Genomic DNA, 16,401 nt, shown 5'->3' on the forward strand with positions numbered 1-16,401 from the left:
ACCACTTTGTCTGGACTGTGCAATTTTGTAGTTTTGTAGTTTCCTAAAATGTGTAATTTGATCCAATCATATCAGGCAGGCTTCTGAGTTCAGACAAAGCACCGTGTTCACAGTACTGATTTCAGAGTACAAGCAGAGCTAACACTATGGAGTTCAGAGAACAAACAGGGCTAATTCCACCCAGTTCAGAAAATGCACAGCATCAATGTTCTGGACTTAAGAGAATGCACAACTCTAACACTACTGAGTTCAGAGCACACGAGTGTTAACATTCAGGAGTTCTGAGAATACACAGCACTCACGCATCCAATTACTAAGGACACAGAGCCTTACTGAATTCAGAGAATGCACAGCACTAACATTCTGGAGTGAACAGAATGCACAGGACTAACAGTCCTCAGTTCTTCTCTTTTCCTGGTTTGCTTCCTCCCACTCCATGTGCTTTGCTACCTCCTGCATGAGACAGTGAATCGTTGACAGTCTCCATCTTTCTGCATGCTTTCTATGGACACTACATTTACTTAGGTAAACACCAGCTTCCAACTTATTTATCATCATCTTCAGTGCTCCCGCCGCCTGCCCAAAATAACCACTTTACTGCCCCTCAGCTGACATCCTGTCCAGATTTGATTGTGCTGTTCTACCTTTTGCTGCAGTCAGTAGGGTGGATTTTCATGGCTTTTGCCCCTGTGGACCACACTGTTTCCAATACCAACATCAAAGCTCAGATGACAGAAAGATTATTGTATCTTCAAGCCCTTTGACATTGCCTTGGGTTTCTGTCCTTTTCTGAGAGGAGACGGAACAAGGACTGAGTTTGTCAGAAGGCATACGAAGATGGCAGGAAGATACATTCCCAGACTCATTTTCCTATTTGTTTACATGCTGACACGAATGCCTAAACAGCATAGTGCTGTGCTCTGGCTGTATGTTAACTCTATTTCTCCCCACTCAGATGCTGGCAGACCTACTGAGTATTTCCAGCACTTTGTTTTAGAATCAGAACTTTTCTCATTGTCAAGGCTGAACACTCAGATGTATGCTTGAAAAGGTCAAACTTTTCTGTCCCTTCCTTTGATGCTGGGCCTTTCCAGAGGACAGGCCTTCATAAGGGGTGACCCCAGGCCATGTAAATTGATCAAAGTAGGATGTCTTAAGGATCCTAAGGCTGGATAAGAGTAGCACATATTTGGTGTTCTCTCCAAGACAGGGATGGGGAGGAAAGTCCACCCTATTTTCTGTACAGAGGTGAGCCAGAACAGTTAGGCTCCATGGGAATAAAATAGCATTTTTATAACAGCAGCAGCTTTAGTGAGCTGCTGCACACTGCACTCCCTACCCACTAGTTGCCACAACGCTCACTGTGCACAAGAAAGGTCAGCAGTCTATTAGTGTGGGAGCACATTTTAATGCAACAATTCCCCACAATTACAGAATTGACCCTAATATCTCATCAAGTAGATGGTACTTCCAATAATTAAACCTTCGGTGTTTCACTGCATTGTCTGCAAAGGTTATGTGCTGACACAGCTGTGTTTTCCATCTTACACAATCAGTCCTTTCCATCCTTCACTCTGTACCAAAAGAAATGTGCAGTCAAAGCAGATAACAGATGGAGTAGTTGGTGATTTAGAAGGATTGAGATAGGGCGTTATAATCTACCCAGCCTTGTCCAACTTGTTCTAAGACAAGCACTAGAAATGACTGATTGTGGGGGAGTAAAACTAGTTGGCTAAGTGACTAATAACCTTAGGCATGCAAACAGCAGATGCAGTTGAAGTCCCTTAGTACCTAGTCAGCCAGAAAGCAAAAAATGTGCAACTTGTGAAATTAATACCAAAAAAGTACACGGGAATAGTAGCATCCAGGACAAATTTCTTAAAATTCCGGATTAACAATGAAAGTTGGAACAAGTTGATCACTTTGCCTGCTCATGAATAGTGTGCCCAGAAAATGTAAGCTGCACAAAAAAGTTCCATGTCACTTAGGTTTATCAAAAACTCTTAAGCAAGACATAGATAATATGGGCAAAATGAGGCCTAAATAATGAAGCTCAACTTTCGAAGGCACTGATTTTTCTGAATCCCATATACCTATTCAAAGTTTGAATAATATCTACCCTGGTGCTATTGAAAAATATCGCAGGCTTAACAGATAATCAATAATACGAAAATAAATGAATTATTAGTTAAAAATTGGGTTTGACCAATCTTGGCCCAGTTTCTGGTGGGTATGGGTACACCACAGAACAGTACCTATAATCCATCTCGTTGGCACCAAATTAGTTTGGTAATTCAGAGAGGCCACAAGGATGACTGATCTGGGAATGATCACTGGTATGATAGATGTTTTTCTGAGCTTGGAATTAAGACAAATTGGCAAGAAATTCATCTCACAGCTGCCTGTTTCCCATTTGTAAAACCTCTACGTTGTGAGTCGTGCTCTGCTGTGCTGAACTGTGCCAGAAGTGCAGAGTACATCACATTGGCTCAGATGACTTTTAGATATCCAGGGTGCCCGCCTTCAAACAGGTGTTAAGTCCTTTAAATACTAAACCGAAGTCCTGCACTAGTTCTAGGGCCCTGAATGTGAAATTCAGGTACATGTTGTTGGAGCTTGCAGTGCACATTTTCTGTCTAGTTATGCCAGGTGTTGAGTAGCCAAACCAATGATCCTTATTACTAGAAGCTGCTCTAACTAAGCTCAAGAAGTATTTGATTTTTTAATTCACAAAAGAAGCCCCAGGCCGCTACTGGAGATCACTTCACTCTAACCCCATCTACTTACTGACATATCATAGCAGATGGTCAATTGACTGCTGTCCCTGACTAGTAAGCAGCAGCTCAATACCCATTGGGTGTCTGCGACTGATGCTGGCTCAAGCCTCTGGGCAGTACAGACTGCTGCACTGAGTTATTGCTATACTGACTTTGCACTTGTTTTCAGTGCAAGTCCGATTCCTTTGCTATAGTTGAAAGAAGGAATGGTTTTCAATTTGGTGGTACAATTAGCTGATGTTGGCAGTGAGTGACCCAATTAATTTTGGTGATCAGTCCACATTATGATAAAATATACAAGCTACCAGTGCTAAATGAGCAGTTCACCAATCTATGGCGAGGAGGCGGGAAATCCAGTGGCTCCTCCGTGGAGTGTAGCGGGCCGGGACAACTTAAGAGGCATGGAAGCAGGTGATAGCAGATGTCACAATGGAATTAGCAGGTGCAGTGCAGGAGCATTCATGGTAGCCCAAAATTCAGTTGAGGTCCTAAATACTTCATAGCAACCTGATTTAAATACACTATCTACATTTATCGTGGGCAACCACCTGTTTTGGCAAATGGTTAGCACCATTTGCCATTATGAAAGAAGTCAGTGCTGAGATTCTGGATGCAGCTGCTAACAATTAACAGAGGCAATTGCTACATGAGACTTCATTATTTTTTAAAAAATGAGTATTTTTCTTTTTGGTTTTACCTTCCACTGCTTATAGGGGCAGATACATTAACGCTGATGTATCTGCTATAAATGGTGGGGCCTGCATATTAATGAGCCTCCCATCTGTTTTGACTCAACTAAAAATGCATTATGAGCCTTTGCTGAGAGCTCATAAACCATTAGATTGTCGAAACATCTGAGCCCAAGGGAAAACATTGCTTGATTGACAGCTCTGGCTCTCTGATTACTTCCATCAATTGCACCATGTTTATTTACACAAGATAAAGAGGTTTCAAGTGCTTGCAGTTTCTGCTATTGATACTTTAAAGTGTATGAATGATTGACACCTTTATTGGCCTATAGTAAAAAGGTTTCTTTTGAGAAGTGGGAAGTTATCAATGAATGCCTTTTTTAAAGTTTTTTTTTAACATCCTATTGTCACTATAGGGATTGTTGTTTCTATACAGTGTACAATGGGTGAATGGGCATGGAAGTGCCATAGCTTGGCATAGGGACATAAGGCACCATGGGGGTATGTGGGGGCATACCTTGGCATGGGGGGAATAAGAGGCTATGCGGAGTGGGTAGGGGGCCTACCTTAGCATGGGGACAAGACATGTCCTAGGGCATGGTGGAGGGGCATACCTGAAGGGGGGGTGAGAGTAGTGGCACAAGTAGGACATTTTGAACTTCCTCATGCAGACTATGGTTCACCATATCTCTGAAGTGGCAGAGCAAAATTGGTTACTTTCAGCCTTTCTATCTAAATAAAGTCATTCATGTATTAAATTTTATGCTTCCAGGTTACATGGAAGTAGTACAGATACCAAGAGGATCAGTTCATATTGAAATACGAGAGTTAGCAATGTCAAAAAACTACATTGGTGAGTCTTTCGTGATAAAGTATATACATGGAGATGGGTTGTTTGCTTAATTTATTTGCTTCCTTTCTTTGCAAGGATTAAAATTGGATGCAAGCTTATAAATATTAAACGAACTACCAATTTTTTAAAAGTGTGTAAACTGCTCTACTGAAAGGATTTTTAAGCAATATGACAAAAGCAAAATACTGCAGATGCTGGAAATCTGGCACAAAAATAGAAAACATTGGAAATACTCAGCAGATCTGGCAGCACCAACCTGAATCATTGGGCTAAATTTCCATTTTAAGTTCAGATCATTTCCAGGCACCTTGAAACTGATGGAATTTTGAAGGGGACGGCTAATCAGTGGCCAGAGGGTAAACCCACCATCCAATCAAGGGTGGTGGGCAGGCTCCTGATGCTGGAGTGGCTGCCCACCATCAGAGGTGTGCACTGCCCATGTAGGTAGGAGAGAGGAGGATGCCTCAAGTTTGAGGCACCCTCTGAGAACACCATTATTTCTCAAAACAATAACTTGCTGGAGCTGCGTGCCCGCCATTGTGGAGGGGAAGTCTGTGACTGCAGCTGGAGCCATCTTGCAATGTCAGCTGCAGTTGCAGGAGGCGGTGGGGAGTGGTGTGGTTTAAAATGATGCTGGAGCACTGGCTCCTGGTCTGCTGCTGGGAGGCCACCTTTATGCTTCAGCTATCACAGGGAGCTCACAAACCAATTAGAAAATTCCGGTTGGCCTCAGAACATTGCTCTTAATTGATCCTTTGATTGGCTAATAGGCTACCCATTGCTTTCTGGCAGGTAGCTATCACCATCAACCCCCCACTGCCGCCCCCGCAAAACTTGCCTCTAGCAAAAATACACTGGTGGTGGAAACATGCCCGCAAAATGGCATGCTGCAATTTTCCATGTCTTACATCTGCAGTCCCACCTCCAACATGGTTTGAAAATTCTGCCCATTAGCTCTGTTTCGTCTCTCCACAGCTGCTCCCTAACCTCCTGAGTATTTCCAGCAGTTTCAGTTGTGGTAATTTTTAGGCAGTGCTTTACACTTTTACATTACTTGCAAAATGCATTTTTGTTTTTTGATGAATTTGTTGAAGTTTTGTCTTAAGAGTAATTTGGAAAATTTTACTTATAGCTTTGAAATCTGAAGGCGATGAATATTACATAAATGGTGCCTGGACCATTGACTGGCCAAGAAAATTTGACGTTGCTGGCACAGCTTTCCATTATAGGAGACCTGCAGATGAACCAGAGTCTCTGGAGGCATTAGGGCCTACCACAGAAACTTTAGTTGTCATGGTAATTCTTCTAAAAAAATCCTGCATTAATTTATTTTATTCCTGTTTTTTCTGTCTGTTTTCATCCTCTCCTCTCCCCTTCCTCTTTTAAAAGTGATGGCTCCTTGCTATAGATTGTTTGATATCCCAACCATCTTCAGCTGCTTCATCAATGACCCTTCTTCCATCATAAGATCAAAAGTGGGGATGTTGGCTGATGATTACACAATGTTCAGCACCATTCACGACTCCTCAGACACTGAAACAGTGCATGTACAAATGCAGCAAGACCTGGACAACATCCAGACTTGGGCTTACCAGCGGCAAGTAACATTCGTGTCACACAAATGCCAGGCAATGACCATATCCAACAGGAGAGAATCTAACCATCACCCCTTGAAGTTCAATGGCATTACCATCACTGAATCCTCCACTATCAACATCCTGGAGGTTACCATTGACCAGAAACTGAACTGAACTAGCCATATAAATACTGTGGCTACAAGAGGAGGTCAGAGATTAAGAACCCTGCGATGACTAACTCACCTCCTGACTCCCCAAAGCCTGTCCACCATCTACAAGGCACAATTCAGGAGTGTGATGGAATACTCCCCACTTGCCTGGATGAGTTCAGGTCCCACAACATTCAAGAAGCTTGACACCACCCAGGACAAAGCAACCTGCTTGATTGGCACCACATCCACAAACAATCACTCCTTCCATTACCAAAGCACAGCAGCAGCAATGTGTACCATCTACGAGATACACTGCAGGTATTCACCAAGGCTCCTTAGACAGCAGTTACCAAACCCATGACCATTACTATCTAGAAGGTCAATGGGAACACCACCACCTGGAAGTTCTCTTCCAAGTCACCCACCACCCTGACTTGGAAATATATCACTGTTCCTTCACTATCGTTGGATCAAACAGCACTGTGGGTGTACCTACACCACATGATCTGCAGCGGTTCAAGAAGGCAGCTCACCACCGCCTCCTCAAGGGCAGCTAGGGATGGACAATAAATGTTGGCCCAGCCAGCAAAGCCCACATCCCGTGAACGAATTTTAATAAACTGCAGTTTACTCTCCATCAGACTACATGGTGAGTGTCAGCAGGGATCAATTACAGCCAAGCCTGACCCTGTCCACTTACACGCACTTCATACAGGAATTGGAACCCTGTCTGATTTTTCCCCTCCCTAAAACAGGACCACCAATGCAAACTTATAGCACACCTACTGCTACCCTGGCTGAGATCAGTTAGCAGCACAGGATGAGAGTCAAAGTTGGGGCTTGACTTGTGGTTCAAGTGTTCTTTTTCTAGGAATATTCTCAGGGGATCTCTCTGGAAAATCTACAGAAACGCCGAATACATTGTGTAAACTGGCATTGCTGTCTATCTTTAGCCAAATTTTCAGTGGGCTGTCAGGAGAATCCCTGGGGAAAGTCCTGCTGACTGCTTCAGCCAGCTGAGTCATCAAGGATTTGTACTACATTTGTCTTTAGCATTCCTGTTCCAGAGATATGGTCCTCATTGTACTAATTCTAATTTCTATTGAATAAGATAATGGCTAATATAGTTCAAGAATAGAAATATTTTACATCATGTAGCAATAATTTACATTTATTTAGTACCTTTGGCGTAGTAAAATGTCCCATGAAGCTTCACAAGAGTGCTATCAAGCAAAAATTTGACAATCATGACAATAATTAGCACTTTTAGTCTAAGTTTATCGTTTCAATTGATGAACTGCAAGCTTAGTTTTGCAAAAGAAGAATACAATCTAACATTGACTGGACCTCCCATTGCATTATTTTGAGAAGGTGCACCAAGTACTATTAACAAAGCAATTGCAGGTCTTTTTTTAACAATTTGATCATATAACACAAACTCGTTTTTCCTGTAAGTTGTGTCATGTACAAATATACTGCATTTGTTTTGCAATCATGGGGGAATTGTGCCAATATAGAAGCAAAGTCAGGGGAACAATATTCCGTGAGTAGTATTATGTTATAATTTCTGTGCACACTCAAACACATAAAAATGGTGCACCATATTTTAGATAAATTTGAAATGGTTCTTCAGTTAATTACCTTTTGGATTCCTTTTAAAAAGTTGAGAATTCAGACTGTTCACGAATCCTGTCCACCCACTTGCAAGGGGTATGATCTTGCAGGCTTGAGGACTGTCACTGACTGAAAGCTCACTTACTTGGGTGCAGGAGATAAGGGACCAGATATTCAGCATTTCCAGAATTGGAATGCATCGTTGTCCTTTTGGGACTTCTGCCCAGCACAGAAAAAGTGAAAGGAAGAAAGAACTGGATTTATAAGTGTCCTTCATGACCTCAGGGCTTCCCAAGCACCTCACAGTTAATTGAGGTTTATTTTGAAATGCAGTCAAGTGTTGGAATGTAGGAAATGTGGCAGTCAGTTTCTCCACGGCAATGTCCCAAAACAGCAATGAGATAATGACCAGATAATCTGTTTCAGTGGTGTAGTTTGAGAAAGAAATGTTGACCAGGACACTGGGAGAACTCCCCGTCCTGTGGCCCTGGCTGGTTTTCCCATCTCAAGTTCATTAGTACCACATGGAGAAGCCTGCTGGAGAGTTATAGTTCCAATAGTCACTACAGTGGCAGAGGGTTTCTCAAAAAAAAACTCAAGTGGTTGGGAAAGCTTAATCTTTAAATGGTCCCCATTATCCATAGCAATTTTAGATGGGAGAGAAATATCAGGAAGGTAAACCTGGGTAGGGATCTGAATACATACTTAATCTAATTCCTTTCATGTCAGCCCAGTTGTGCCAAAATAAATCAGCAGTGGGAGGGCCTGAAATCTTGGCCAACATGTTGGCACAGAATTTAAAAGCCTGCAGGAACTTAACAGGTCAGGCATCATTATCGTCACCACCAGTATGAGGCCTGGAGCTCTCGAGAATCTTTTTTTCCAAAAATGTCTGTGAGGTCAGTTGAAAAGCATAGGACCCCCCTCCCCCACCTTGCACACCGCAACTTCTCAGATGCTGCAAAGGAAAGATGCTCAGATACTGGCACTGCACAACTTTTAGAGGCTAAAATAGAGTTGGGACCATGGTGAGGCACCGGGCTCAAGTGGGCTGTGGCCAAGCCTGGGGAACGGAGGCTCACCAGAGGTAGGGTTGCAGAGGAGTTCTGCTACAGGAACTTAAATGAGAGCTTTGATGAGCCGAGCTTCAAGATAATGTTGATGAGGATACGCATCGTGATACTTGGAGCATTTGATAGGCCTGCCAGTCAACCTCCAGTCACTGCCAAGGAGCATAGAGGAGTCCAGCTCTAAAGTAACATAGGAAATCATGCAGAGCTTGGAGCCCATCCTTTCCAGCATTGAAGTGATGCTTTGCACTTGCAGGTCCAGCCATGATGCAGCGTCTGGTGGCCATTTTCTCAGCTTCAGCTGTGATGTTGTGAAAGCTAGCTATATCTCCATGCTGTAGTGGAAACGCACACAAGGCCATGAGATACATGCTTTCTGCTGTGCAGGCTCAGACTGCTGCCACCGTGACTGTGGATCTCAGTCTTCAAAAGGACATGGCTCCCACAATTGTTCAACAATCTATCCTCCAGCAGATTACCAGGATTGCTGAAATGCCATCCTAGGACAGTAAAGTATAAGACCATAAGATGTAGAAGCAGAAGTAGGCCATTCGGCCAATCGAATCTGCTCTACCATTCAGTGAGATCATGGCTGATATGATAATCCTCAACTCCACTTTCCTGCCTTTTCCCCATACCTCTTGATTCTCTTAGTGATTAAAAATCTATCTATCTCAGCCTTGAATATACTTAACAGCCCAGCCTCTACAGCCCTCTGTGGTAAAGAATTCCATAGATTAACTACCCACTGAGAGAAGAAATTCCTCCTCATCTCTGTCTTAAATGAGTGACCACTTACCCTGAGATTATGCCCTCTGATCCTAGGCTCTCCCACAAGGGGGAACAACCTCTCAGCATCTACCCTGTCAAACCCCCTAAGATTCTTATATGTTTCAACAAGGCCGCCTCTCAATCTTCTAAACTCCTATGAGCACAGGCCCAACCTACTCAACCATTCCTCTTAAGAAAATCCCTCCATACCTGGGATCAACCTAGTGAACCTTCTCTGGACTGCCTCCAATGCCACTATATCTTTCCTTAGATAAGGGGACCAAAACTGTTCAGTTTTCCAGGTGGGGTCTAACTAGTGCCTTGTATAGTTTTAGCAAGACTTCCCTATTTTTATACTCCATATCTTTTGAAATAAAGGTCAACATTCCATTAGCCTTCCCTATTACCTATTGAACTTGTATGGTAGCTTTTTGGGATTCATGCACGAGGACCCCAAATCCCTCTGCGCTGCAGCTTTCTGCATTCTTTCTCCATTTAAATAACATTCAGCTCCTCTATTCTTCTGCCAAAGTGCATAACTTCACATTTTCCCACATTATAGTGCATCTGCCAAGTTTTTGCCCACTCACTTAACCTTATATCCCTCTTTGTGTCATCCGCAAATTTGGCGACATTACATTCGCTTCCCTCATCCAAGTCATTAATATATATTGTAAATAATTGTGATCCCAGCACTGATCCCTGTGGCACTCCACTAGTTACAGGTTACTGTCCTGAAAATGCCCCCCTTATCCCAATTCTGTGTCTTCTATTAGTTAGCCAATCCTCTATCCATGCTAATATACTACCCCCAACGCCATGGGCTCATCTTATTAAGTAGCCTTATGTGCAGTACCTTTTCAAACGCCTTTTCAAAATCCAAATATATTACATCTACTGGTTCCCCTTTATCTATCCTGCTTGCTACTCCCTCAAAGAATTCTAATAAATTTGTCAGACTGACTCTGCTTGATTATATTATGCATTTCTAAACACTGTGCTATTACATCCTTTATAATAGACTCTTAACATTTTCCCAATGATGGATGTTAAGCTAGCTGACCTATAGTTATCTGTTTTTTGTCTCCCTCCCTTTTTGAATAAGGGTGTTGCATTGGCAGTTTCACAATCTTCTGGGACTTTTCCATAATCTAAGGATTCTTGGAAGATTACTACCAGAGCATCCACTATCTGTGTAGCTACATCCTTTAATATCCTAGGATGCAACCCATCAGGTCCAGGGGACTTATCAGTTTTTAACGCCATTAATTTCCCTAGTACCTTTTCTCTGGTGATAGTTGTTGTATTTATTTCCTTCCCCCACTTTTACCCCTTGATTGTTTAGTATTTTTAGAATGCTATTAGTGTCTTCTACTGTGAAGACTGATGCAAAATACTTACTCAATTCCTCTGTAATTTTCCGGTACCTCATTATTATTTCCCCAGCCTCATTCTCTACGGTGCCTATGTTCACTTTGGCCTCTCTCTTGCTTTTTAAAGAAGCTCTTACTGTCTGCTTTTATGTTACTTGCTAGTTTACACTGGCTCCATGAGGCACAAAACCTCTCTTAGGCTGGGGAGATGGTGGCATAGTGGCATTGTCACTGGGCTGGTGTTTCAGAGAGCCATAGCAGATGGTGAAATTTGAATTCAATTGAAAGATTGATTGTGGTTATTATGGTTTTATCTAATACGTAATATACCATTAAGAAGAATGGTTGTTAAGGAAGATCACATGATCTTTAAACCCCAATCAGAGTGTAGCACGGGCTACCTCTGTAGTTAGTAGTTGGTACTGTAGTGTAGAGATAGAGTTTGAAGTGAAATTTAAACTGTAGTTGCTGCTGAATACCTTTGTAAATGAACTAGAAGTTTTCCATCTAAAAAGAGTCTGCTGATCAACTCTATCAATAGTACCAACTCAGCCCCCACTCACAACAAACTGGCGATGAGGCTCCACAGGATCCAGCACCAATGATGACCACAAAACCATTACTGATTGTCATAAAAGCCTATCTGGTTCACTAATGTCCTTTAGGAAAGGAAATCTGCTGTCTTTACCTGATCTGGCCTACATGTGACTCCAGACTCACAGCAAAGTGGTTGATTCTTAAATGCCCCCTGAACAAGGACAATTAGGGATGGGCAATAAATGCTGGCCTAGCCAGTGATGCCCACATCCCATGAATGAATGAATGAAAAAAAGGATGACATTGTTCATGCTCCCCCCACTACCATTCCACCAGTTCCTTGCTGTCGTCTCGCAGCTAGCTACCTCAGACTGCTGCATAGGAGCACCAAGACAGGGAAAGGCAAACACAAGACAGACACAATGGAAACGTATAAAGTTTAATGCATAAACACATAAAAAACTACTTTATTTCTATTTAAGTATGTGTATTTTTAAAAATGTTATGGAAAGGATACTGGTGGTGGAGGGAGTGAATATTTAAGCTGATGGGTGGGGTCATATTCAAGAGACTTCCTATGTCCTGCATGGTGTCAGCTTCTTGATGGGGCTGCATTCATCCAGAAAAATGGAAACACTCTTTACTTGTGCCTTGCAGATGGTGGACAGGATTTGAGGAGTCAGGAGGTGAATTACTCCCACAGAATTCCCATTCTCTGACCCACTCTTGTAGTCACAGGATTTATATGGCTAGTCCAGTTCAGTTTCTGGTCAATGGTAACCCCCAGGTTGTTGATAGTGGGGGATTCAGTGATGGTAATACCATTGATTGCCAATTGGAGATGGTTAGATTCTTTGTTCTTGGAGATGGTCATTGACTGGCGCTTGTGTGCCACAAGTGTTACTTGCCACTTGTCAGCCCAAACCTGAATGTTATCTTGCTACATGCGGGCATGGACGGCTTCAGTGTTTGAAAAGTTCTAAACGGTGCTGAACATTGTGCAATCATCAGTGAACATCCCCACTTCTGACCTTATGATGGAGGGAAGTTCATTGATGAAGAAGCTGAAGATGGTTGGGCCTAGGACACTACCTTGAGGAACTCCTCCCGTGATGTCCTGGGACTGAGATGACTGACCTTTAACAACCACAACCATTACAGGGAGAAGGCGGGAAAATGTGGTTGAGAAACTTATCAGCCATGAGTGAATGGCGGAGCAGACTTGATGGGCCGAATGGCCTAATTTCTGTTCCTATGGCTTATGGTCTTATTATCTTCCTTTGCGCAAGGTTTGACTCCAACCAGCAGAGAGTTTTCCTCCTGATTCTGTTGACGTCAATTTTTCTCGGGCTCCTTGATGCCACACTCAGTCCAATGCTGCCTTCATGTCAAGGGCAGATACTGTCACTTCACCTCTGGAGTTCAGCTCTTTTGTCCATGTTTGAACCAAGGCTGTAATAAAAACAAAAATTATGGAAAGACTCAGAGGGTCAGGCAGCCTCTGTGGAGAGAATCAGAGTTAAACATTTCAGGTTGATAACCCTTCAAGAGTTCTGATGTACGGTCATCAACCTGAACCATTAACCTTGTTTCTCTCCACAGATGCTGCCTGACCTGCTTTGCATTTCCAGAATTTTCTTTTTATTTCAGATTAACAGCATCTGTAGTATTTTGCTTTCATATTTGCTGTGGTGAGGTCAGGAACCCAGTGCCCCTGGTGGAATCCAAACTCAGTGTCAGTGAGCAGAGTAAGTGCCCCTTGATAGCACTGTTAATGACGCCTTCCATCACATTACTAATGATTGAGATGACTAATGGGGTGGTAATTGAACAGGTTGGATTTTTGTGGACAGGACACACCTGGACAATTTTCCACATTGCTGGGTAGGTGCCAGTGTTGTTGCTGTAGTGGAACACTTGTTTAGAGGCACAGCTAGTTCTTCAGCACAAGTCTCCAGTACTACTGCGGCTATGTTGTTAGGGCCCACGGCCTTTGCAGTATCCTGTGCCTTCAGCCGTTCCTTTATTCTGTGGAGTGATTTGAATTGACTGAAAACTGGCATCCATAGTGAAGGGAACCTCAGGAGAAGGCCAAGATCGATCATCCATGTGGCACTTTTGGCTGAAGATAGTTGCAGCTTTGTCTTTTACACTGACCCAATCATTGAAAATGGGAATGTTTGTGGAGCCTCCTCCTCTGGTTAGACACTTAATTATTGACCACAATTTCAAACTGGATGTGGCAGGACTGCAGAGCTTTGATCTAATCTGTTGGCCGTCGGATCACTTAGCTCAGTCTAACACATGCTACTTCCATTGTTTAGCATGCAAGTAGTCCTGTGCTGTAGGTTCAGTGCCACTCTGACTTTGATGGCCACTACAGTGCCATCCTCACCCTGTGTGAGTCTCCAGGTTGTTTTGATGGAGGTGACACAGTTCTATAACCCTCACCTTGGTGAAGCTGAGTCACCTCAGTATTGTTCCTGGCTCAGATGGATGTTGGAGAAGTGCTCTCAGAAAACTTGTGCTGCTGGGGCCTTCTGTGAAGAGCCTCCACCCTCTTTGTAGAGCTTCCCTTTTCTGCAGCCTCTGCTCTATTTGTTGGTCATGTTGCAGACTTGGAGGTACTGCACAACAGCCCCCATATCTTGGGTGATGAAATCCTCTACCCTCCCTGAGTGGATGCACAAGCTCACCAACAGATCTCCAAAAAGCAAGCCATGCAACTTCTACAAACTTTACCATCGTGGAATTAAGACAAAAACACCTTACCTGCATGCTGGATGACTGGCCCTTTAAATAACACTGTTGATTGGGGTGGTGGGGGTTCCCTTGTGCAGCTGAACACATGTACAGCTATGACTGATTAACACAGGCGTTCAGAGGAGCAACACAGTCCAAGTTTCAGAAACATGCGTCCAATCAGCTAGAATGCTCGCAATATTCCAAGCCTGGGGCACAATGTATAGGCTGCGCCAGAACTGACTATAAGTGCAAGTCTTGTCAATTGTCATGTTATGGCTATGGGGCTTCTGTAGTGCCAGCACCAATGGTGCTACGGAGCCCAATTTCCCAGCAATGGTGTTTAGAATTTGTTGTGCATGCAGACATTGTTTTTTTTGGAAAGGTGTTGCAGTTGCCATTGTGAATTGCAAGAACAGAAGAGACTATGGTAATGTCATATTTACAGAGGGAACAAGGAAGGTGTATACAGGACTGCTAATAGCCAGTAGAAGGTCTCCATGGTGTAGAGGCACAAATATGTCTTGTAACTAGCAACAGAGTGTACCAATTATCCTCTTAATTACCAGCCTGCCTGATTAGTAAGCTAAAGGAACACTAGTTTCAACGCTTGCCAAAGCCTTCTTTTTGTTCTTTGCAGGCACACAATGTGATGACAATGATCATGTCAGAATGCATCATTGTATCAATTTTTCATGCTATCATTGCGAGAACACTAAGCTCTTCTGGCTGTACTCGCTCTCCAAACAAAAACAAGTTTGGGAATCATGCCATACCTTCTCCATTAAAATGTTTGGTCATCTGGCTCCTTTGAAAATTACTTGAGCTGGAATCATCCATTGAAATGTATTCATACCCAGAAATGAACCCATGTATAATTAAGGGCAAATCTTACAAATTTGTAATCCAGATATTGAGGTTTATCAGCTGGGAGTGCATCATGGGAATTTGGGCATAGAGATCAGCAAGCCTCACAGTCATTTATCCAGAACAGAATTGTCCCATTGTGTTCATTAGTTTATAGGGATACATTTCTGACTTCTTAATCCTGCGGGCAAGCCTCACCATATTTTTAAAAAGTTATTTTTAGGATATGGGTGATCCTGGCAAGACCACGTTTATTGTGCATGCCCAGTCGTTCAAAGAAGGGCCTGGCGGGTCGTCTCTTTTTTTTTCATTCATGGGATGTGGGCTTCGCTGGCTGGGCCAGCATTTATTGCCCATCCCTAGTTGCCCTTGAGAAGGTGGCGATGAGCTGCCTTCTTGAACTGCTGCATTCCTGTGATGCAAGTACACCCATAGAGCCATTAAGGAGGGAGTTCCAGGATTTTGACCCAGTGACAGCAAAGGAATGGCGATATATTTCCAAGTCAGGATGGTGAGTGACTTGGATTGGAACTTCCGGGTGATGGTGTTTCCATGCATCTGCTGCCCTTGTCCTTCTAGATGGTAATGGTCGTGGGTTTGCAAGGTGCTGTTGAAGGAGCCTTAGTGAGTTCCTGCAATGCATCTTTTAGATGATACACACTGCTGCGACTGTGCGTCAGTGGTGGAGGAAATGAATGTTTGTGGATATGGTGCCAATCAAGTTGGCTGCTTTGTCCTGGATGATGTCAAACCTCTTGAGTGTTGAGGGAACTGCACTCATCTAGGCGAGTGTGAAGTATTCCATCACACTCCTGACTTGAGCCATGTAGATGGTGGACAGGCTTTGGGGAGTCAGAGGGTGAATTACTTGGTTCAGGATTCCTAACCTCAGACCTGCTTTTGTAGCCACAGTATTTATATGGCTAGTCCAGTTCAGTTTCTGGTCAATGGTAACCTCCAGGATGTTGATAGTGGGGGATTTAGTGATGGTAATGCCATTGAACATTAAGGGGCGATGGTTAGATCTCTCTTGTTGAAGATGGTCATTGCCTGGCACTTGTGTGGCACGAATGTTACTTGCCACTTGTCAGCCCAAGCCTGGATATTGTCCAGGTCTTGCTGCATTTGGACATGGACTGCTTCAGTGTCTGAGGAGTTGCGAATGGTGCTGAGCATTGTGCAATCATCAGTGAACATCCCCACTTCTGACCTTATAATGGAAGGAAGGTTATTAATGAAGCAGGTGAATATGTTTGGGCCTAGGACACTAACCTGAGGAACTCCTGCAGTGATGTCCTGGAGCTGAGATGACTGACATCCAACAACCACAACCATCTTCCTTTGTGCTAGGTATGACTCCAACCTGTGGAGAGTTTTCC

The 16,401-nt window shown here is 43.3% G+C and overlaps 1 protein-coding gene across 1 annotated transcript in view; it reads left to right on the forward strand.

Annotated features, from left to right (window-relative positions):
* Nucleotides 1-16,401, forward strand: part of adamts6 (ADAM metallopeptidase with thrombospondin type 1 motif, 6) — a 347,102-nt gene that overhangs the window by 289,978 nt on the left and 40,723 nt on the right. Inside the window, exons 18-19 of the mRNA XM_041191657.1 lie at nt 4,239-4,319; nt 5,452-5,615. Of these exons, the coding sequence (XP_041047591.1) occupies nt 4,239-4,319; nt 5,452-5,615 (245 nt within the window). The remainder of the gene's footprint in view (nt 1-4,238; nt 4,320-5,451; nt 5,616-16,401) is intronic.

Source organism: Carcharodon carcharias, chromosome 1 (assembly GCF_017639515.1).
Source record: "Carcharodon carcharias isolate sCarCar2 chromosome 1, sCarCar2.pri, whole genome shotgun sequence".
NCBI classification, from domain to species: Eukaryota; Metazoa; Chordata; class Chondrichthyes; order Lamniformes; family Lamnidae; genus Carcharodon; species Carcharodon carcharias.